General features: G+C 43.6%; 1 protein-coding gene across 1 annotated transcript in view; it reads right to left on the bottom strand.

Annotated features, from left to right (window-relative positions):
* The window catches only part of itga7 (integrin, alpha 7), a 79,025-nt gene extending 62,753 nt beyond the window's left edge, over window positions 1-16,272 (bottom strand). Inside the window, exon 1 of the mRNA XM_031833745.1 lies at window positions 15,244-16,272. Within this exon, the coding sequence (XP_031689605.1) occupies window positions 15,244-15,449 (206 nt within the window). The 5' untranslated portion in view covers window positions 15,450-16,272. The remainder of the gene's footprint in view (window positions 1-15,243) is intronic.
* Window positions 16,273-22,708: the final 6,436 nt, after the last annotated feature.

The following is a 22,708-nucleotide window of genomic DNA, read 5'->3' as shown; positions in this document are numbered from 1 at the left end:
GGAGAGGAGAGGAGAGGAGAGGAGAGGAGAGGAGAGGAGAGGAGAGGAAAGTAGGGATTGGGTTTTATAGGCTCTTCCTGTCACAGTCAGGTGCTTGAGTCAACTAAGACAAATTTAGCACCAGCTGAGCTGTTCATCACTCAAACAACAGAGAGAAACAAACAACTCTTACTGTCTTGACATGAATCATGCATTGGTAAATAGTCCTAAGTCAAGTGTAATGAGAGAGAGAGAGAGAGAGAGAGAGAGAGAGAGAGAGAGAGAGATTAATCTCAAGCTTTTGCTCTTACATCTAAGCCTCAATCAATACGACTGTATATGAAGTGTTTGCTAACTGGTAAGAACTCAGTGTGTGCGTGTGTGTGTGTTGCTCACTGCCGAATAAGCAAAACTCTCTCTCTCTCTCACACACACACACACACACACACACACACACACACACTCACTCAAAGACAGAAAAACAGAGCAGCTGATTAATTTTGCCCATCCATCAGATGGCAGCTTGTGGTGTTTCTTTTCTTCCTGACTCTGCAGATTGTCCCTGCCTGCCTGTCCCCCTGGCTGCCTGTCACCCTGGCTGCCTGTCCCCCTGGCTGCCTGTCCCCCTGGCTGCCTGTCCCCCAGGCTGCCTGCGAGGGCTGCAGAGTAATATCGCTGAAAGCTACTGAGTCTTAATTCAAGGCTAGACAGGGCACTGGCTCGGCTGTGGGATAATGTTAATTAGACAGGGAACGGATGGTGTGGGAGGAAGAACAAAAAACACTAGTGTGCTGATTAGTTTGTGTTGGCTTATTGTGTGTGTGTGTGTGTGTGTGTGTGTGTGTGTGTGTGTGTGTGTGTGTGTGTGTGTGTGTGTGTGTGTGTGTGTGTGTGTGTGTGGTGGTGGTGGTGGTGCGTGCGTGCGTGCGTGCGTGCGTGCGTGCGTGCGTGCGTGCGTGCGTGCGTGCGTGCGTGCGTGCGTGCGTGCGTGTGTGTGTGTGTGTGTGTGTAAAGACAGTTTCAATAAACTGGTTATTGAAATAAAAAAAACATGCTAAATGACACGACTAAATGTGCAACGTGAAACATTGTCTGTTTTTGTGTCTTTTAGTGCAAAGAAAGTACATAATTAGCATAATTAGCAGAGGACAATGCATAAGGTTAATCCCGTCGTCATTCCCATGTAGGATTAGTTCAGCTTCAAAGCACTGCTTTTGAACACTATTCATCACAAAATTAATCCAACTGGAGGCACGGGGATATACAGTTTGATTTCCTAGCCTGCCCCACGGCTCCAGAAGCACTGGTATCCTGTCTAAAATAGGCAGCATTCCCACTACGAATGGAATTGGGCTCTCAACGTGAAGCTCAGTGCAATCTGACCCGCTCTGCTCCTGTGGTGGGACGTTTTAGGTGACTTCAACAGTCTACCTTCCAACCACTAGGGAGAACCATTTAAAAACGACCAGGGACAGCCAACCACTAGGGAGGACCATTTTAAACCAACAGGGACAGTCAACCACTAGGGAGGACCATTTAAAAACGACCAGGGACAGTCAACCACTAGGCAGGACCATTTAAAACCAACAGGGACAGTCAACCACTAGGGAGGACCATTTAAAAACGACCAGGGACAGTCAACCACTAGGGAGGACCATTTAAAAACCAACAGGGACAGTCAACCACTAGGGAGGACTATTTAAAACCAACAGGGACAGTCAACCACTAGGGAGGACCATTTAAAAATGACCAGGGACAGTCAACCACTAGGAAGGACCATTTAAAAACCAACAGGGACAGTCAACCACTAGGGAGGACAATTTAAAACCAACAGGCACAGTCAACCACTAGGGAGGACCATTTAAAAATGACCAGGGACAGTCAACCACTAGGGAGGACCATTTAAAAACCAACAGGGATAGTCAACCACTAGGGAGGACCATTTAAAAACCAACAGGGACAGTCAACCACTAGGGAGGACCATTTAAAAATGATCAGGGACAGTCAACCACTAGGGAGGACCATTTAAAAACCAACAGGGACAGTCAACCACTAGGGAGGACAATTTAAAAACCAACAGGGACAGTCAACCATTAAGGAAGACTTTTTAAAAACCAACAGGGACAGTCAACCACTAGGGAGGACCATTTAAAAATGACCAGGGACAGTCAACCACTAGGGAGGACAATTTAAAAACCAACAGGGACAGTCAACCACTAGGGAGGACCATTTAAAAACGACCAGGGACAGTCAACCACTAGGGAGGACAATTTAAAAACCAACAGGGACAGTCAACCATTAAGGAAGACTTTTTAAAAACCAACAGGGACAGTCAACCACTAGGGAGGACCATTTAAAAACGACCATGGACAGTCAACCACTAGGGAGGACAATTTAAATACGACCATGGACAGTCAACCATTAAGGAAGACATTTTAAAAACCAACAGGGACAGTCAACCACTTAGGGAGGACAATTTAAAAACGACCATGGACAGTCAACCATTAAGGAAGACATTTTAAAAACCAACAGGGACAGTCAACCACTAGGGAGGACCATTTAAAAATGACCAGGGACAGTCAACCACTAGGGAGGACAATTTAAAAACCAACAGGGACAGTCAACCACTAGGGAGGACCATTTAAAAACGACCAGGGACAGTCAACCACTAGGGAGGACAATTTAAAAACCAACAGGGACAGTCAACCATTAAGGAAGACTTTTTAAAAACCAACAGGGACAGTCAACCACTAGGGAGGACCATTTAAAAACGACCATGGACAGTCAACCACTAGGGAGGACAATTTAAATACGACCATGGACAGTCAACCATTAAGGAAGACATTTTAAAAACCAACAGGGACAGTCAACCACTTAGGGAGGACAATTTAAAAACGACCATGGACAGTCAACCATTAAGGAAGACATTTTAAAAACCAACAGGGACAGTCAACCAATAGGGAGGACCATTTAAAAACGACCAGGGACAGTCAACCACTAGGGAGGACAATTTAAAAACCAACAGGGACAGTCAACCATTAAGGAAGACTTTTTAAAAAGCAACAGGGACAGTCAACCACTAGGGAGGACCATTTAAAAACGACCATGGACAGTCAACCATTAAGGAAGACATTTTAAAAACCAACAGGGACAGTCAACCACTAGGGAGGACCATTTAAAAACGACCATGGACAGTCAACCACTAGGGAGGACAATTTAAATACGACTATGGACAGTCAACCATTAAGGAAGACATTTTAAAAACGACCATGGACAGGCAACCATTAAGGAAGACATTTTAAAAACCAACAGGGACAGTCAACCACTTAGGGAGGACAATTTAAAAACGACCAGGGACAGTCAACCACTAGGGAGGACAATTTAAAAACGACCAGGGCCAGTCAACCACTAGGGAGGACAATTTAAGAAGTGGAATTTTTTATCACCCGCAACCTTTTTCGAGAATGACTGCCAGGGTAGGAAGATTGAATACTGAGACTCAATCCTTCTAAACTGGAACAACCATCTCAGTAACGGGTGAAATAAATCCAACTTCTAACAGATTGGTTTAGTTTAAAAATATGTTTTTTATTTATCTTAGTGTATCATAAAATTCATCAACCAATCAATACTGCAATAGAGCATGCTGGGAAATATGACATATGTAGAATCCTTCTTGCCTTCCGAAGAAACATCAAAGAAACCTTTTTTTCAAAACGGTTCTTAGGATGTTAAAGGTTCTAAATAGAACCGTTTGCCTTACAAAGAACCCTTGTCTTCCAAAAACAGGTCTTCAGATCAGAATGGTTCTTGTTAGAACCCTATCATTCCACAAAGAATACTTTTGGAACCATATTTTCTAAGAGTGTAGGACACTTTAAAAAAACGACCAGGGACAGATTACCACCAGGGAGGACACTTAAAAAATTACTAGGGACACATACAGAAGCTGCCCAAGGTAGTGGGAGATTTGGGGCTTCCTGTTGATGTCCCAGGCTAAATGATCCTACATTGACTTCTAGTTGCATATTAGAAGGAGATATTACCAGGGTAGGAGGGACTGTAGACATCTTCCAGGGACTGATACAGATCATACAAGGAGAAGAATGTTTTGTGACCTGTGTCACAGAGGACCAGGGCAACGATTCTCCTCACCCCAATCACGCAAGGCAGCAGAGCTCTCATATCAGACCATGTGACCCATATAGAACACTGCCATAGCCCTATTGTAAATGCAATCAATATGTATTGTAAAGCATCTCAAGCCATATTACATACACATACAGTAGATACCTCTGACAATGGTTGATGATATTTGTACCTATACAAAGAAGCTAAATGGCCGACATACCACTCGGGCAAATTAGACAGTGGAGGGGTCTCTCTTCATCAAGCAAAGAGCTGCTATTGCAGGATCCCCTTCTCATACCGGTATAAATAGACAACACACACATAACACCAGCAGCAGCCCCATCCCCCAAGCCGAGACCATCCGCACACACACACACAAACACGCACACGCACACACACACACACACACACACACACGCACACAAACACGCACGCACACACACACATGCACGCACACACGCACACACAAACACACGCACACACACACACGCGCGTGCACACACACACACACACACACACACACACACACCATCACCTCCACTTGACTAGCATTACAAGGTGCTCCTTCAGTTTATCTTAGCTAAAGCCTCTCTGTAGTCTATATAAGACATTACCAATCAGTAGAAAGCTGCTCCTATATAAATCTTGGAGGTCCACCTCAATCCCCCAGGCTCCTGACCCCGAGTGAGACGGAGTCATACCTATCATTTCCTTCACTTCCTTCCTTTCCATGCAAAAAAAAAGCTAGGATCAGCTTTCCGCTTGTCAGTCAATATAGCTCTGTGTTACATGAGATGGAGGGGAGGGGGAGGACAGGGGCCAGGCTAGAATATACCTTTTCTGCTATGCTTCCTACTGATTGATAATGTCCTATAGACTACGGGGAGTCAGGGGGGGGGGGGGGTTATGAGTCACTGGATCTGTAATAGAAGTTTCATGAGTTGTATGAAATCATTCGACAGTGTTGGCAATGAACGGTGACACAGCAACTATAATGTGAGTATAATGTGAGCAACTAACCTGGTGAGTGTAATGTGAGCAACTAACCTGGTGAGTGTAATGTGAGCAACTAACCTGGTGAGTATAATGTGAGCAACTAACCTGGTGAGTGTAATGTGAGCAACTAACCTGGTGAGTATAATGTGAGCAACTAACCTGGTGAGTATAATGTGAGCAAATAACCTGGTGAGTATAATGTGAGCAAATAACCTGGTGAGTGTAATGTGAGCAACTAACCTGGTGAGTGTAATGTGAGCAACTAACCTGGTGAGTGTAATGTGAGCAACTAACCTGGTGAGTGTAATGTGAGCAACTAACCTGGTGAGTGTAATGTGAGCAACTAACCTGGTGAGTGTAATGTGAGCAACTAACCTGGTGAGTGTAATGTGAGCAACTAACCTGGTGAGTGTAATGTGAGCAACTAACCTGGTGAGTGTAATGTGAGCAACTAACCTGGTGAGTGTAATGTGAGCAACTAACCTGGTGAGTGTAATGTGAGCAACTAACCTGGTGAGTGTCAGTGCTTCATTATCTCAGCTACTGGCACCGAAATTTCTTCATTATCTTAGCTGCTGGCACTGGAAGTGCTTCATTATCTCAGCTACTGGCACCGGTCAGTGCTTCATTATCTGAGCTACTGGCACCGGACATGCTTCATTATCTCACCTACTGGCACCGGAAGTGCTTCATTATCTTAGCTGCTGGCACTGGAAGTGCTTCATTATCTCAGCTACTGGCACCGGTCAGTGCTTCATTATCTGAGCTACTGGCACCGGACATGCTTCATTATCTCACCTACTGGCACCGGAAGTGCTTCATTATCTTAGCTGCTGGAGCCGGAAGTGCTTCATTATCTTAGCTACTGGCACTGGTGGACGTGCTTCATTATCTTAGCTACTGGCACTGGTGGACGTGCTTCATTATCTTAGCTACTGGCACTGGTGGACGTGCTTCATTATCTTAGCTGCTGGCACTGGACGTGCTTCATTATCTCAGCTGCTGGCACCGGTCAGTGCTTCATTATCTCAGCTACTGGCACCGGAAGTGCTTCATTATCTCAGCTGCTGGCACCGGAAGTGCTTCATTATCTCAGCTGCTGGCACCGGTCAGTGCTTCATTATCTTAGCTACTGGCACCGGACGTGCTAGCTCATAATATTTCAGGAAGCCGCAGAGCATATCAGTCCTCCGTGAAGTGAAGGATAAAAGTTGAAGGGAAGGGATGCTCAATATACATTCCAATGACTTAAAGGTTAAAGGTGAGTTTTTAATCATAAAATGAACAGCGTAGTGTGGTCAAAGACTTTAGTAACTTAGTTGTAGTCATGGTGTGGTTACCTATAAAAAAGAATTTGGTGCAGGGGCTTTGAAATATTTATGAACTTGTTTTTGGATATCTTTGGAACTACCCACAATGCACTATTGTCAACGTCATATGGAGAACTGGTGCTACCTAAGTATCTCCAGCTGGCTAATGTTAGCTACTAGCATGTAATTATGTAATTACATTCAAAACCAAGTGTTGGCATTGGTGAGATACTATGTACACCGACGAAGAGGAAACCATAGAACTTAATGTGAAAAACTGCCTCTCCTCTTTTCCTGCATGTTTGGTAGTGGTAGTCGAGCGAGCGAGTGAGTGTTGTAGTAGTTCTCCATCGTCCGTAGCTAGTGCAGTGATTCCCACAAGGATGAGCTTGCTTTGAAGTGGGACCAGTTTGTGCGGTTGAAGCGAGTGGATTGGAGGGAGGGAACCGCAAGCCCATCTACTGTATGCAGTTTCACCACGGAGGACTTCGATGGTTTAGTATAACCAATGAAAGAAAGGATTCAGAGTGATGCAAACTCTGTTCCCTACCGACCTACAGATACATCAGCAGTGATGGAGATGAACCGGGTAAATTCTATGTGGATTTACTACACTATATCGAATTGGATTAGCTAACTCTCCCTTAGCAGGCTAGTAGGGCTAACGTTATAGCAGGCTAGTAGGGCTAACGTTATAGCAGGCTAGTAGGGCTAATGTTAGCAGGCTAGTAGGGCTAACGTTATAGCAGGCTAGTAGGGCTAACGTTATAGCAAGCTAGTTGGGCTAACGTTATATCAGGCTAGTAGGGCTAACGTTATAGCAGGCTAGTAGGGCTAACGTTATAGCAGGCTAGTTGGGCTAGCGTTATAGCAGGCTAGTAGGGCTAACGTTATAGCAGGCTAGTAGGGCTAACGTTATAGCAGGCTAGTTGGGCTAACGTTATAGCAGGCTAGTAGGGCTAACGTTATAGCAGGCTAGTAGGGCTAACGTTAGCAGGCTAGTAGGGCTAACGTTATAGCAGGCTAGTAGGGCTAACGTTATAGCAGGCTAGTAGGGCTAACGTTATAGCAGGCTAGTTGGGCTAACGTTATAGCAGGTTAGTAGGGCTAACGTTATAGCAGGCTAGTTGGGCTAACGTTATAGCAGGCTAGTAGGGCTAACGTTATAGCAGAGTAGTAGGGCTAACGTTATAGCAGGCTAGTAGGGCTAACGTTATAGCAGGCTAGTAGGGCTAACGTTATAGCAGGCTAGTAGGGCTAACGTTAGCAGGCTAGTAGGGCTAACGTTATAGCAGGCTAGTAGGGCTAACGTTATAGCAGGCTAGTAGGGCTAACGTTATAGCAGGCTAGTAGGGCTAACGTTATAGCAAGCTAGTTGGGCTAACGTTATATCAGGCTAGTAGGGCTAACGTTATAGCAGGCTAGTAGGGCTAACGTTATAGCAGGCTAGTTGGGCTAGCGTTATAGCAGGCTAGTAGGGCTAATGTTAGCAGGCTAGTAGGGCTAACGTTAGCAGGCTAGTAGGGCTAACGTTATAGCAGGCTAGTAGGGCTAACGTTATAGCAGGCTAGTAGGGCTAACGTTAGCAGGCTAGTAGGGCTAACGTTATAGCAGGCTAGTAGGGCTAACATTATAGCAGGCTAGTAGGGCTAACGTTATAGCAGGCTAGTAGGGCTAACGTTAGCAGGCTAGTTGGCTAACAACATTGCAAGTTCATTTATAACAATAAACTCATAGAGTATTTGCTTGTTAGTTGGCTGAACATTTGACTGAATATCAGTAATCATGAGCACAAACTATTTGGATTTTACATTTGAAGTTATTTCTGTTGGGAGTTTGACATTTATAGGGACTAGGCGGGTCCTCCACATGACATTTTCCCGACATGACTCTGAAAACGGGGGCGGCAGCGTAGCCTAGTGGTTAGAGCGTTGGACTAGTAACCGGAAGGTTGTGAGTTCAAACCCCCAAGCTGACAAGGTACAAATCTGTCGTTCTGCCCCTGAACAGGCAGTTAACCCACTGTTCCTAGGCCGTCATTGAAAATAAGAATGTGTTCTTAACTGACTTGCCTGGTTAAATAAAGGTATAAAAAAAAAAAAAAAAAAAAAATGGGAAAAATAGAGTAGTGATGTTGTATTGGGACTTTTGATGCAGATTCAGATCTTACATGTGGTGTATACTACCGTTTGGTGTAGAAATGTTTGGTGTAGAAATGCATTCACACAGTTTCTTGACTGTGTTCAACTCGCTAATAATCACTGAAATGAAATGCTAGACAGTCAGGGACAGCATCAAAACTTCTCCAAACTATTGATAAGGGACTATTTTTAGCACATTTTAACCACAATAAAATATAACACACTTTCAGTGCAGCTCTCAGGACCACAGTGAAGACCGAATGCAGCCTCCAGAGCAAATACGTTTAACACTGCTGGCTTAGAACCAACTCTACTGATGAGAAGAGAAACCACTGGGTAAAATGTGTTTAACACTGCTGGCTTAGAACCAACTCTACTGATGAGAAGAGAAACCACTGGGTAAAATGGCTACTGAAACAAGTGCTCTTGCCTAACAGCAGAATACCCTACTGGAGATATAACATGAGTAACTACACTTGTTACAGCAGGTGGCTTATTTTGAAATGCACTGGGATAGGTAGGAGGGGCTACCGGAGCAGGTGACCCGGTTCGAGGACAAGGATAGGGAGAGAGTCTGCGCTCCCATTTATTTCCTCCAATCAAACATAGTTTTAATTTCCATTGGTTTGTGTGGTTTGGGTATTGAACACACAGATTATTGAAATATACTGATAAATGCTGGAGAGTTGGTAATACTTCCTGGATCGTTTGGCACAGCAACTAATAGACAAAGGAACGCAGGTATTTAACCAAATGAAATTGCTTGCAGGTGTGCTCAGAGCATAGATAGTTATAGAGGTCTCTAGTGCCCAAAAGGCTATGTAACATGGGTAGCACCATTAAGGACTGTGTATAGCCTCGCTACTGTTATTTTTCACAGTCTTTTTACTGTTATATTTATTTCTTTACTTACCTATTGTTCACCTAATACCTTTTTTTTTTAATTGCACTGTTGGTTAGAGCCTGTAGGTTAGCATTTCACTGTTGGTTAGAGCCTGTAGGTTAGCATTTCACTGTTGGTTAGAGCCTGTAAGTTAGCATTTCACTGTTGGTTAGAGCCTGTAGGTTAGCATTTCACTGTTGGTTAGAGCCTGTAAGTTAGCATTTCACTGTTGGTTAGAGCCTGTAAGTTAGCATTTCACTGTTGGTTAGAGCCTGTAAGTTAGCATTTCACTGTTGGTTAGAGCCTGTAAGTTAGCATTTCACTGTTGGTTAGAGCCTGTAAGTTAGCATTTCACTGTTGGTTAGAGCCTGTAAGTTAGCATTTCACTGTTGGTTAGAGCATGTAAGTTAGCATTTCACTGTTGGTTAGAGCCTATAAGTTAGCATTTCACTGTTGGTTAGAGCATGTAAGTTAGCATTTCACTGTTGGTTAGAGCATGTAAGTTAGCATTTCACTGTTGGTTAGAGCCTGTAAGTTAGCATTTCACTGTTGGTTAGAGCATGTAAGTTAGCATTTCACTGTTGGTTAGAGCCTGTAAGTTAGCATTTCACTGTTGGTTAGAGCATGTAAGTTAGCATTTCACTGTTGGTTAGAGCATGTAAGTTAGCATTTCACTGTTGGTTAGAGCCTGTAAGTTAGCATTTCACTGTTGGTTAGAGCCTGTAAGTTAGCATTTCACTGTTGGTTAGAGCATGTAAGTTAGCATTTCACTGTTGGTTAGAGCCTGTAAGTTAGCATTTCACTGTTGGTTAGAGCCTGTAAGTTAGCATTTCACTGTTGGTTAGAGCATGTAAGTTAGCATTTCACTGTTGGTTAGAGCATGTAAGTTAGCATTTCACTGTTGGTTAGAGCCTGTAAGTTAGCATTTCACTGTTGGTTAGAGCCTGTAAGTTAGCATTTCACTGTTGGTTAGAGCCTGTAAGTTAGCATTTCACTGTTGGTTAGAGCATGTAAGTTAGCATTTCACTGTTGGTTAGAGCCTGTAAGTTAGCATTTCACTGTTGGTTAGAGCCTGTAAGTTAGCATTTCACTGTTGGTTAGAGCCTGTAAGTTAGCATTTCACTGTTGGTTAGAGCCTGTAAGTTAGCATTTCACTGTTGGTTAGAGCATGTAAGTTAGCATTTCACTGTTGTATTCGGCACACGTGACAAATAAACTTTTGATTTGATTTGACTGCTACTTTGCGATCAATATACATCTCTACGGTTCTGATGTGCCTGCAATTAGTTGGTCACTTAACTAAAGAGGCTAAGAAAAATGAACACCTTTTCTACAATACTCAACACTAATTGCAAGTAATTAAGCATTTCTCAATCTAGAAAATTGCTTCTTTCAATACAAGTGCTGCTGCTGAAGAGCCATATACAACATCCTCTTTGCAGAGAAAACCCCTATAAACATTTTAAAAGTCACAGCTGACATCATCATTTATTCATGCCTGGCTTGGAGGATGTGATCCTGTCCTATGTTCCAGGTACATCAACCAACAGCATCTGTTACACACAAACACAAACACACTCTAACATAAACACACACACTCTAACATAAACACGCACGCATACACAAACGCACCACCCATAAAGTACTGCAGCATGTCTGTCCACTCCTGAACTGTGTCATAAAATCAGAGTAAAACCTGTTAATCTCTCTTTCTATCCTTCTATCTTTCTATCCTTCTATCTCTCTCTCTCTTTATCTCTCTCTCTGTCTCTCTCTCTCTTTCTCTCTGTCTCTCTCTCTTTCTCCCCTTCCTCTCTTTGTCTCTGTCTGTCTCTCTCCATCTCTCTCTCTCTCTCCTCTCCTCCAGATGTACCTGCAGGTTCAGCTGTACAGTCAGTTTAATTCAATTCAAAGGTCTTTATTGGCATGGGAAACATATGTTAACATTGCCAAAGCAAGTGAAATAGATAAAAGAAAATTGAAATAAACAATCAGAAATGAACAGTAAACATTACACTCACACAATATCTATATTATGGCTATGTACGATGTTGTAACAATGTGCAAATAGTTAATGTACAAAAGGGAAAATAAATAAACATAAATGTAGGTTGTATTTACAATGGTGTTTGTTCCTCACTGGTTGCCCTTTTCTTGTGGCAACAGGTCACAAATCTTTCTGCTGTGATGGTATACTGTGTTATCTCACCTAATAGACATGGGAGTTTATCACAGTTGGATCCTTCTAATTCTTTGTGGGTCTGTGTGTTCAGAGAAGCCCTTGGCGTTTTCCTATTTAGTTACATTACAACCTGTAATTTGAAAGAGTTTTTATGTGGATTTCATGTAATGGACGTACACAAAATAGTCCAAATTGGTGAAGTGAAATGAAAAAAAGGACTTGTTTCAATAAATAAATAAAAAATAGAAAGATGGTGCGTTTATTTATTTTATTTATTTATATTCACCCCTTTCCTAAATAAGATCTGGTGCAAGCAATTATCTTCAGAAGTCACATAATTAGTTAAATAAAGTCCACCTGTGTGCAATCTAAGTGTCACATGATCTGTCACATGATCTCAGTATATATACACCTGTTCTGAAAGGCCCCAGAGTCTGCAACACCACTTAGCAAGTGGCACCACCAAGCAAGTGGCACCATGAAGACCAAGGAGCTCTCCAAACAGGTCAGGGAGAAAGATGTGGAGAAGTACAGATCAGGGTCTGAAACTTTGAACATCCCACGGAACACCATTAAATCCATTATTAAAAAATGGAAAGAATATGGCACCACGACAAACCTGCCAAGAGAGGGCCGCCCACCAAAACTCACAGACCAGGCAATGAGGGCATTAATCAGAGAGGCAACAAAGAGACCAAAGATAACCCTGAAGGAGCTGAAAAGCTCCACAGTGGAGATTGGAGTATCTGTCCAATAGGGGCGGCAGCGTAGCCTAGTGGTTAGAGCGTTGGACTAGTAACCGGAAGGTTGCGAGTTCAAACCCCCGAGCGAGTTCAAACCCCCGAGTGAGTTCAAACCCCTGAGCTGACAAGGTACAAATCTGTCGTTCTGTCCCTGAACAGGCAGTTAACCCACTGTTCCCAGGCCGTCATTGAAAATAAGAATGTGTTCTTAACTGACTTGCCCATGCTTCACTGTGGGGATGAACTCATTTTTCTTTTTTACCTTTATTTAACCAGGCAAGTCAGTTAAGAACACATTCTTATGTGGTGGCAGCATCATGCTGTGGGGATGTTTTTTATTAGCAAGGACTGGGAAACTGGTCAGAATTGAAGGAATGATGGATGGAGCTAAATACAGGGAAATTATTGAGGGAAACCTGTTACAGTCTTCCAGAGATTTGAGACGGGGACGGAGGTTCACCTTCCAGCAGGATAATGACCCTAAGCAGACTGCTAAAGCAACACACAAGGTTTAAGGGGAAATATTTAAATATCTTGGAATTGCCTAGTCAAAGCCCAGACCTCAATCCAATTGAGAATCTGTGGTATGACTTAAAGATTGCTGTACAACAGCAACAGGGTGAATAGTTATGCACGCTCAAGTTTTCAGTTTTTTTGTCTTATTTCTTGCTTGTTTTACAATTAAGTATTTTGCATCTTCAAAATGGTAGGCGTGTAAATCAAATAACACAAATCCCCCCCAAAAATACATTTTAATTCCAGGTTGTAAGGCAATAAAACTGGAAAAATGCCAAAGGGGGTGAATACTTTCGCAAGCCACTGTATGTGTCTCTAATATAGCCTGTCTACTCTTGAGAGGCAGGTCTGCCTATGGTGACATTTCTCAAAAGAATTTTTTTTCCATGGATAGTCTCAATTTGGTGTTTGTCCCATTTTGTGAATTCTTGGTTGGTAAGCAGACCTCACAACCATAAAGGGCAATGGGTTCTATAACTGATTCAAGTATTTTTAGCCAGATCCTAATTGGGATGTTGAATTTTATTTTCCTTTTGATGGCGTAGAAGGCCCTTCTTGCCTTGCCTCTCAGATCGTTCACAGCTTTGTGGATGTTACCTGTGGGATGGCAGGTAACCTAGAGGTTAAGAGCATTCGGACAGTAACAGAAAGTTCACTGGTTCGAATCCCCAAGGCGACTCCCCGAGCCCTGATGACGTGGCCCTCTGCCGATTTAGAGGGGGTGGGTTAAATGCTATTCAGTCATGCAACTGACCAGTTATCCCCTTTCCCTATCTGTGTTGCCGAGGTAGGTATATATTTTTGTATGTTCTTAGGGCAATGGTGTCTAGAAGGAATTTGTATTTGTGGTCCTGAAAACTGGACCTTTTTTGAAACAACAACAATTATTTTTTGTCTTACTGAGTTTTACTGTCGGGGCCCAGGTCTGACAGAATCTGTGCAGAAGACCTAGGTGGTGCTGTAGGCCCTCCTTGGTTGGGGACAGAATCACCAGATCATCAGCAAACAGACATTTGACTTCAGATTCTAGTAGGGTGAGGCCGGGAGCTGCAGATTGTTCTAATGCCTTCGCTAATTCATTAATATACAGTATATTTTGAAAGGGTGGGGCTCAAGCTTCATCCCTGTTTCAACCCACGGCCATGTAGAAGTTGGTGGTTGAAGATATCCCTCTAGTGGTGTGGGGGCTGTGCTTTGGCAAAGTGGGTGGGGTTATATCCTTCCTGTTTGGCCCTGTCCGGGGGTGTCATCGGATGGGGCCACAGTGTCTCTTGACCCCTCTTGTCTCAGCCTCCAGTATTTATGCTGCAGTAGTTTGTGTCGGGGGGCTAGGGTCAGTTTGTTATATCTGGAGTACTTCTCCTGTCCTATCCGGTGTCCTGTGTGAATTTAAGTATGCTCTCTAATTCTCTCTTTCTCTCTTTCTCTCTCTCGGAGGACCTGAGTCCTAGGACCATGCCTCAGGACTACCTGGCATGATGACTCCTTGCTGTCGCCAGTCCACCTGGCCGTGCTGCTGCTCCAGTTTCAACTGTTCTGCCTGTGATTATTATTATTTGACCATGCTGGTCATTTATGAACATTTGAACATCTTGGCCATGTCCTGTTATAATCTCCACCCGGCACAGCCAGAAGAGGACTGGCCACCCCACATAGCCTGGTTCCTCTCTAGGTGTCTTCCTAGGTTTTGGCCTTTCTAGGGATTTTTTCACCTGCATTGCTTGCTGTTTGGGGTTTTAGGCTGGGTTTCTGTACAGCACTTTGAGATATCAGCTGATGTGCGAAGGGCTAAATAAATACATTTGATTTGGAAATAAATCAGTATGTTTTATACACTTGGTGTATGAGTACATGGATTTCATAATGTCGCATGTTTTTCCCCCAACACTGCATTTCATCACTTTATATAGCAGACACTCATGCCAAATCAGTCAGTCTCTCTCTCCAGATCTATCTGCTGATTCATCACTACAGTCTCTCTCTCTCTCTCTCTCTCTCTCTCTCTCTCTCTCTCTCGCCTGACACCTTATCCCACATGAAAAGTGTTGGGTGCCCTCTCTGTACACACATACCCATAATGAAACTACTGATTCCAGTGCAGTGCTTCTAAATTATATCAATACCCGAATGACTGAATCCAAGGGTTGCATGATCCAATTAGTTCAATGTAGAAATACTGACTTACTGCTTCCGTTTTACTCAATCAGTACGGTCCTGTATTAGTGCTTCAAAGACGTGAAGTGGAAATAGATTCATGCATATTGTATGTGTATAAAGGATTTAGAAAATGGAAAGAATATGGCACCACGACACACACACACAAACGTTGCTAGTCATGCTACTGCGGCTGCAGTCGACTTACCAACTGTGTGGTTCTGGGGTGAGTTGCTGGTGAAGTGCTACAGAAAATCCAAAAAAGCTCCCTTTCTCCCCCTCCTTGATCAGAGTCATGCTAGTATCCAGGTTGAACCCTGCGGCCGTCAGGGAATACAGGGAGAGAAGGAGCAAAAGGAGAGGAAGACACCAGGGCTGTGAAAGAGAGACTCCATGTACCACATGTGGTGCCATAGTCCTGGAGAATGAGCGGGTCCCTCAGCAGAGCAGGTCCCTCAACAGAGCAGAGCAGGTCCCTCAGCAGAGCAGAGCAGGTCCCTCAGCAGCGCAGGGCCCTCAGTAGAGCAAGTCCCTCAGCAGAGCAGAGCAGGTCCCTCAGCAGAGCAGGGCCCTCAGTAGAGCAGGGCCCTCAGTAGAGCAAGTCCCTCAGCAGAGCAGGTCCCTCAGCAGAGCAGGGCCCTCAGTAGAGCAGGTCCCTCAGTAGAGCAGGTCCCTCAGCAGAGCAGGGCCCTCAGTAGAGCAAGTCCCTCAGCAGAGCAGAGCAGGTCCCTCAACAGAGCAGAGCAGATCCCTCAGCAGAGCAGGTCCCTCAGCAGAGCAGGTCCCTCAGCAGAGCAGAACAGGTTCTTCAGTAGAGCAGGTCCCTCAGCAGAGCAGAACAGGTTCGTCAGCAGAGCAGGTCTGTCAGCAGAGCAGAACAGGTCCCAGTTCAGTTACAGATTAATGAAGAGTTGTATAATTATTGTGTTTAAATTGATGAACAGCAAAGACAGAATGGGTTTCTGCTGTTTGAATCTCCTGGATCGGGTCATTTCCCTTGTTTCCTTCTCTCCTTCTCTCTCGCTCTCCTCCTCCGTTTTCTGCTGTCAGTCTGTGGAGCAGCCTGAGAAAATGTGGCTCTGTCCGAGCTACTGTAGCGCGCGTGTGTGTGTGTGTGTGTGTGTGTGTGTGTGTGTGTGTGTGAGGTGTGTGTGCATCCCCCTCTGCTGTGTGACAGAGAGAGACAGAGGACAAGTGCCTTGAATAGCCCACTCCTCCCCTACCGTACTCTTTCAATATCTCTCTCTCTCTCCCATCCTGCTCTCTCTCTCTCTCAGCTGACATCAACACTTAATGGACTGCTGCCAAAATACCAGGCTGAGTTGTCAAGATACTTGGACTCAGTTGAATAGGAAAAGACTGAAAAGAAAGTATGAGAGTTTTATTTATCTGTTAAACTCAGTGTTTAAAAGGCATATTTTCCTCTGAAGTAACTATAGTACTACAGGTGTCTGGTTATCTGAGAAGAAAAAGAAGAGGGAACATAACATTTAGAAAACATTGACGATACCTCTGGCAGGTTGAACACGGTTGATCAATCATCAAACATTGACGATACCTCTGGCAGGTTGAACACGGTTGATCAATCATCAAACATTGACGATACCTCTGGCAGGTTGAACACGGTTGATCAATCATCAAACATTGACGATACCTCTGGCAGGTTGAACACGGTTGATCAATCATCAAACATTGACGATACCTCTGGCAGGTTGAACACGGTTGATCAATCATCAAACATTGACGATACCTCTGGCAGGTTGAACACGGTTGATCAATCATCAAACATTGACGATACCTCTGGCAGGTTGAACACGGTTGATCAATCATCAAACATTGACGATACCTCTGGCAGGTTGAACACGGTTGATCAATCATCAAACATTGACGATACCTCTGGCAGGTTGAACACGGTTGATCAATCATCAAACATTGACGATACCTCTGGCAGGTTGAACACGGTTGATCAATCATCAAACATTGACGATACCTCTGGCAGGTTGAACACGGTTGATCAATCATCAAACATTGACGATACCTCTGGCAGGTTGAACACGGTTGATCAATCATCAAACATTGACGATACCTCTGGCAGGTTGAACACGGTTGATCAATCATCAAACATTGACGATACCTCTGGCAGGTTGAACACGGTTGATCAATCATCAAACATTGACGATACCTCTGGCAGGTTGAACACGGTTGATCAATCATCAAACATTGACGATACCTCTGGCAGGTTGAACACGGTTGATCAATCATCAAACATTGACGATACCTCTGGCAGGTTGAACACGGTTGATCAATCATCAAACATTGACGATAGCTCTGGCAGGTTGAACACGGTTGATCAATCATCAAACATTGACGATACCTCTGGCAGGTTGAACACGGTTGATCAATCATCAAACATTGACGATACCTCTGGCAGGTTGAACACGGTTGATCAATCATCAAACATTGACGATACCTCTGGCAGGTTGAACACGGTTGATCAATCATCAAACATTGACGATACCTCTGGCAGGTTGAACACGGTTGATCAATCATCAAACATTGACGATACCTCTGGCAGGTTGAACACGGTTGATCAATCATCAAACATTGACGATACCTCTGGCAGGTTGAACACGGTTGATCAATCATCAAACATTGACGATACCTCTGGCAGGTTGAACACGGTTGATCAATCATCAAACATTGACGATACCTCTGGCAGGTTGAACACGGTTGATCAATCATCAAACATTGACGATACCTCTGGCAGGTTGAACACGGTTGATCAATCATCAAACATTGACGATACCTCTGGCAGGTTGAACACGGTTGATCAATCATCAAACATTGACGATACCTCTGGCAGGTTGAACACGGTTGATCAATCATCAAACATTGACGATACCTCTGGCAGGTTGAACACGGTTGATCAATCATCAAACATTGACGATACCTCTGGCAGGTTGAACACGGTTGATCAATCATCAAACATTGACGATACCTCTGGCAGGTTGAACACGGTTGATCAATCATCAAACATTGACGATACCTCTGGCAGGTTGAACACGGTTGATCAATCATCAAACATTGACGATACCTCTGGCAGGTTGAACACGGTTGATCAATCATCAAACATTGACGATACCTCTGGCAGGTTGAACACGGTTGATCAATCATCAAACATTGACGATACCTCTGGCAGGTTGAACACGGTTGATCAATCATCAAACATTGACGATACCTCTGGCAGGTTGAACACGGTTGATCAATCATCAAACATTGACGATACCTCTGGCAGGTTGAACACGGTTGATCAATCATCAAACATTGACGATACCTCTGGCAGGTTGAACACGGTTGATCAATCATCAAACATTGACGATACCTCTGGCAGGTTGAACACGGTTGATCAATCATCAAACATTGACGATACCTCTGGCAGGTTGAACACGGTTGATCAATCATCAAACATTGACGATACCTCTGGCAGGTTGAACACGGTTGATCAATCATCAAACATTGACGATACCTCTGGCAGGTTGAACACGGTTGATCAATCATCAAACATTGACGATACCTCTGGCAGGTTGAACACGGTTGATCAATCATCAAACATTGACGATACCTCTGGCAGGTTGAACACGGTTGATCAATCATCAAACATTGACGATACCTCTGGCAGGTTGAACACGGTTGATCAATCATCAAACATTGACGATACCTCTGGCAGGTTGAACACGGTTGATCAATCATCAAACATTGACGATACCTCTGGCAGGTTGAACACGGTTGATCAATCATCAAACATTGACGATACCTCTGGCAGGTTGAACACGGTTGATCAATCATCAAACATTGACGATACCTCTGGCAGGTTGAACACGGTTGATCAATCATCAAACATTGACGATACCTCTGGCAGGTTGAACACGGTTGATCAATCATCAAACATTGACGATACCTCTGGCAGGTTGAACACGGTTGATCAATCATCAAACATTGACGATACCTCTGGCAGGTTGAACACGGTTGATCAATCATCAAACATTGACGATACCTCTGGCAGGTTGAACACGGTTGATCAATCATCAAACATTGACGATACCTCTGGCAGGTTGAACACGGTTGATCAATCATCAAACATTGACGATACCTCTGGCAGGTTGAACACGGTTGATCAATCATCAAACATTGACGATACCTCTGGCAGGTTGAACACGGTTGATCAATCATCAAACATTGACGATACCTCTGGCAGGTTGAACACGGTTGATCAATCATCAAACATTGACGATACCTCTGGCAGGTTGAACACGGTTGATCAATCATCAAACATTGACGATACCTCTGGCAGGTTGAACACGGTTGATCAATCATCAAACATTGACGATACCTCTGGCAGGTTGAACACGGTTGATCAATCATCAAACATTGACGATACCTCTGGCAGGTTGAACACGGTTGATCAATCATCAAACATTGACGATACCTCTGGCAGGTTGAACACGGTTGATCAATCATCAAACATTGACGATACCTCTGGCAGGTTGAACACGGTTGATCAATCATCAAACATTGACGATACCTCTGGCAGGTTGAACACGGTTGATCAATCATCAAACATTGACGATACCTCTGGCAGGTTGAACACGGTTGATCAATCATCAAACATTGACGATACCTCTGCCAGGTTGAACACGGTTGATCAATCATCAAACATTGACGATACCTCTGGCAGGTTGAACACGGTTGATCAATCATCAAACATTGACGATACCTCTGGCAGGTTGAACACAGTTGATCAATAATCAACTGAAGGGCTTCTTTCTTCTCCTCCTTTACAGAGAACAATCTGGGCTGGAATCCCATAACTTCCAGTAATCAGAATTAGAAATAGCGGAAAATGGCATTTAGAAAATAAGGAAATGTTTAGATGCTAGCCGGGAAAAAAAATTATTGAAGATAGTTGCTGGAGAAACAGTAAAGTTGTATAAAAGTAGTTTTTCTTTCAGAGATCTGCTTGGAATCCCATAACTTCTGGTATGGACCTGTCTGACAATAGTGCAAAGTAATGTGCGCAGTGACCCACGATATGTAAGGACAACCCTGTAAGGACAACCCTGTGAGGGGATCAAGCGGAGAGTAACAGAAGTATCTGTGATGTGCCATGAAAATTTGACCAGAATTACAGGAAACAACATTTTTTAAATACATTTTAGAAAAAGGCTGTAATGTAACAAAATGTGGAAAAGGGAAAGGAGTCTGAATACTTTCCGAATGCACTACCTGCTTTGCCACACCAAAGTGCAGTGTCCAGTCAGTCATGCCCTCACAGCATTGTCCACAATTGTGGGAATGTTGTTGTACCCGGCCAGCCACAGCTGTTCTGATTGGACCAGCTGATTCCTGTCCTCCTGTCACTAACCTAACGTAGCGTAAAAGAAACGGCTGAAACTAGATCCCTCTACATGCTAGTCTTGACAAGAAGAGGAAAAAAACTGTCTCGGGAGGTTCTCTTCTGCACTGTTCAACCAATCCAGAAACTGTGGGGGAGGTTCTCTTCTGCCCTGTTCAACCAATCCAGAAACTGTGGGGGAGGTTCTCTTCTGCACTGTTCAACCAATCCAGAAACTGTGGGGGAGGTTCTCTTCTGCCCTGTTCAACCAATCCAGAAACTGTGGGGGAGGTTCTCTTCTGCACTGTTCAACCAATCCAGAAACTGTCTGGGGAGGTTCTCTTCTGCACTGTTCAACCAATCCAGAAACTGTGGGGGAGGTTCTCTTCTGCACTGTTCAACCAATCCAGAAACTGTGGGGGAGGAGTTAAGATGGAATGTTGCCTCATCCAAAATCATTTTAAAAAAGCGTCTTTCCATTTCCCTTAAAAACCAGAACAAAACTTCTTCCCACCAAAACAGGCTGAAAATCAACTCTTACACAAAAAAAATATATATATATTATCATAATTTTCACAATTTCCCAGAATTATTCCAACCTCATAGTGTGGAAGTATAAAACATGGGGAAAATCACACGTTTTTGACTGAACTGAGCCTTTCAGTTTCGGACAGAGCGGCACAAACGGATTCCAAGGGGCCATGAGATACAGAATATGAAATTAGGAGGTAGGTCCTTTTTGCAAGGTATGTTTTATCACTTGCAAGTATTTCACACTTCATTTTTTCCCATATTTTTTTTGTAAAAAAAAAATCTATCAAAGTCTATATTTTCCTTATCTGACAATAAACGGTATACTGTGACAGACTGCAGTGGTCAGTGTACACTACTCGCTGATGATTCAATGAGTGATCTGGATCAGTCTTAGATGCTTGCTCTTGCTCAGCTCTCAACGCTGAGAACATCATGTGAACTGCTTGGCATCACAAGCCAGGGGAACTCCCACATAGTGGAATAAAGCAAGCATGTGGGGCCTGGCCATGGGGGGTCTGGCCATGGGGGGCCTGGCCATGGGGGACCTGGCCATGGGGGGAATGGCCATTGGGGGGCCTGGCCATGGGGGCCTGGCCATGGAGGGCCTGCACTGAGCTGTTGGCTGGCTGGCTGGCGCTGAAGAACCTGCTCTTGTTGCCCTCTGCTGCTCAAGGGTGGTGTAGGAAGGGAGAAAACACAGCCATGTATCAGGGGATATCAGGGGAACGCCAGTAGCTTACCTTTTAGACTCCGTAGGAGTCAACAGACATAAATCAGGTCAAGCCTGCAGGTAGGTCCTTCTGTAATGCAGAATGGTAAAAATTCCTTAATCTTTAATTATACAGTATGGTTCTTCATTAACTCACAATGATGTCAACTTTGAATAGGTTTATATGGTTGAGTAGTTTGTATCTACTGGTCAAAAACAAAGCAGGTAGAGCTAAAATAGCTATGGATATTCATTACACTGAGGTTCCTTGATGAAGCACTGATTACCTCCATCAAGTTCTTTGGCCAAGATGTTGGCCTGGGGCACCATTTTCACACAGCGTCTCACAGTAGGAGTGCTGATCTAAGATCAGTTTTGCCTTCTTTAAAAAAAAAAAGTTCATAATGAAGAAGATTGTAATGGGCAAATTCTAGATCAGTACACCAATGAATTAATGCCATTCACAGCTCTATCTCTAAAAATCTGTTTCAGACAGCGTCCTCTCTGATTGATATAGATAATCACCAGGGCTTGTATTATCTTCCATTTTGTTTTTATTTTGTATTTATTTGGTCACTTTTAAAAAATGTTTTACTTCCTGCTCTTGAATGATCTTTCTTCTCAGAAAATAGGACGGAATCAATCTGGGAGGCCTGCATGGCATCAATAGCATTCCCTATTGTTTTCCTCATATCAATCAAGCCTGTGTTAATACATCAAATGTAGTATTTCTATTAACATAATACACATACTACTAATATAATAATTGACTTAGTGCATACTGTACACCAAAAACATAACTATGGACAGAAAGACACACACACAAACTCCTTAAAACAGAATGGTATCCTTTAAACAGAATGGTATTCTTTAAGCAGAATGGTATCCTTAAAACAGAATGGTATCCTTTAAACAGAATGGTATTCTTTAAGCAGAATGGTATCCTTAAAACAGAATGGTATCCTTTAAACAGAATGGTATTCTTTAAGCAGAATGGTATCCTTAAAACAGAATGGTATCCTTTAAACAGAATGGTAT

Source organism: Oncorhynchus kisutch, linkage group LG1, assembly GCF_002021735.2.
Source record: "Oncorhynchus kisutch isolate 150728-3 linkage group LG1, Okis_V2, whole genome shotgun sequence".
Lineage (NCBI taxonomy): Eukaryota > Metazoa > Chordata > Actinopteri > Salmoniformes > Salmonidae > Oncorhynchus > Oncorhynchus kisutch.
The sequence above is the reverse complement of the archived record's forward strand: the minus strand, read 5'-3'. Positions and strand labels throughout refer to the sequence as shown.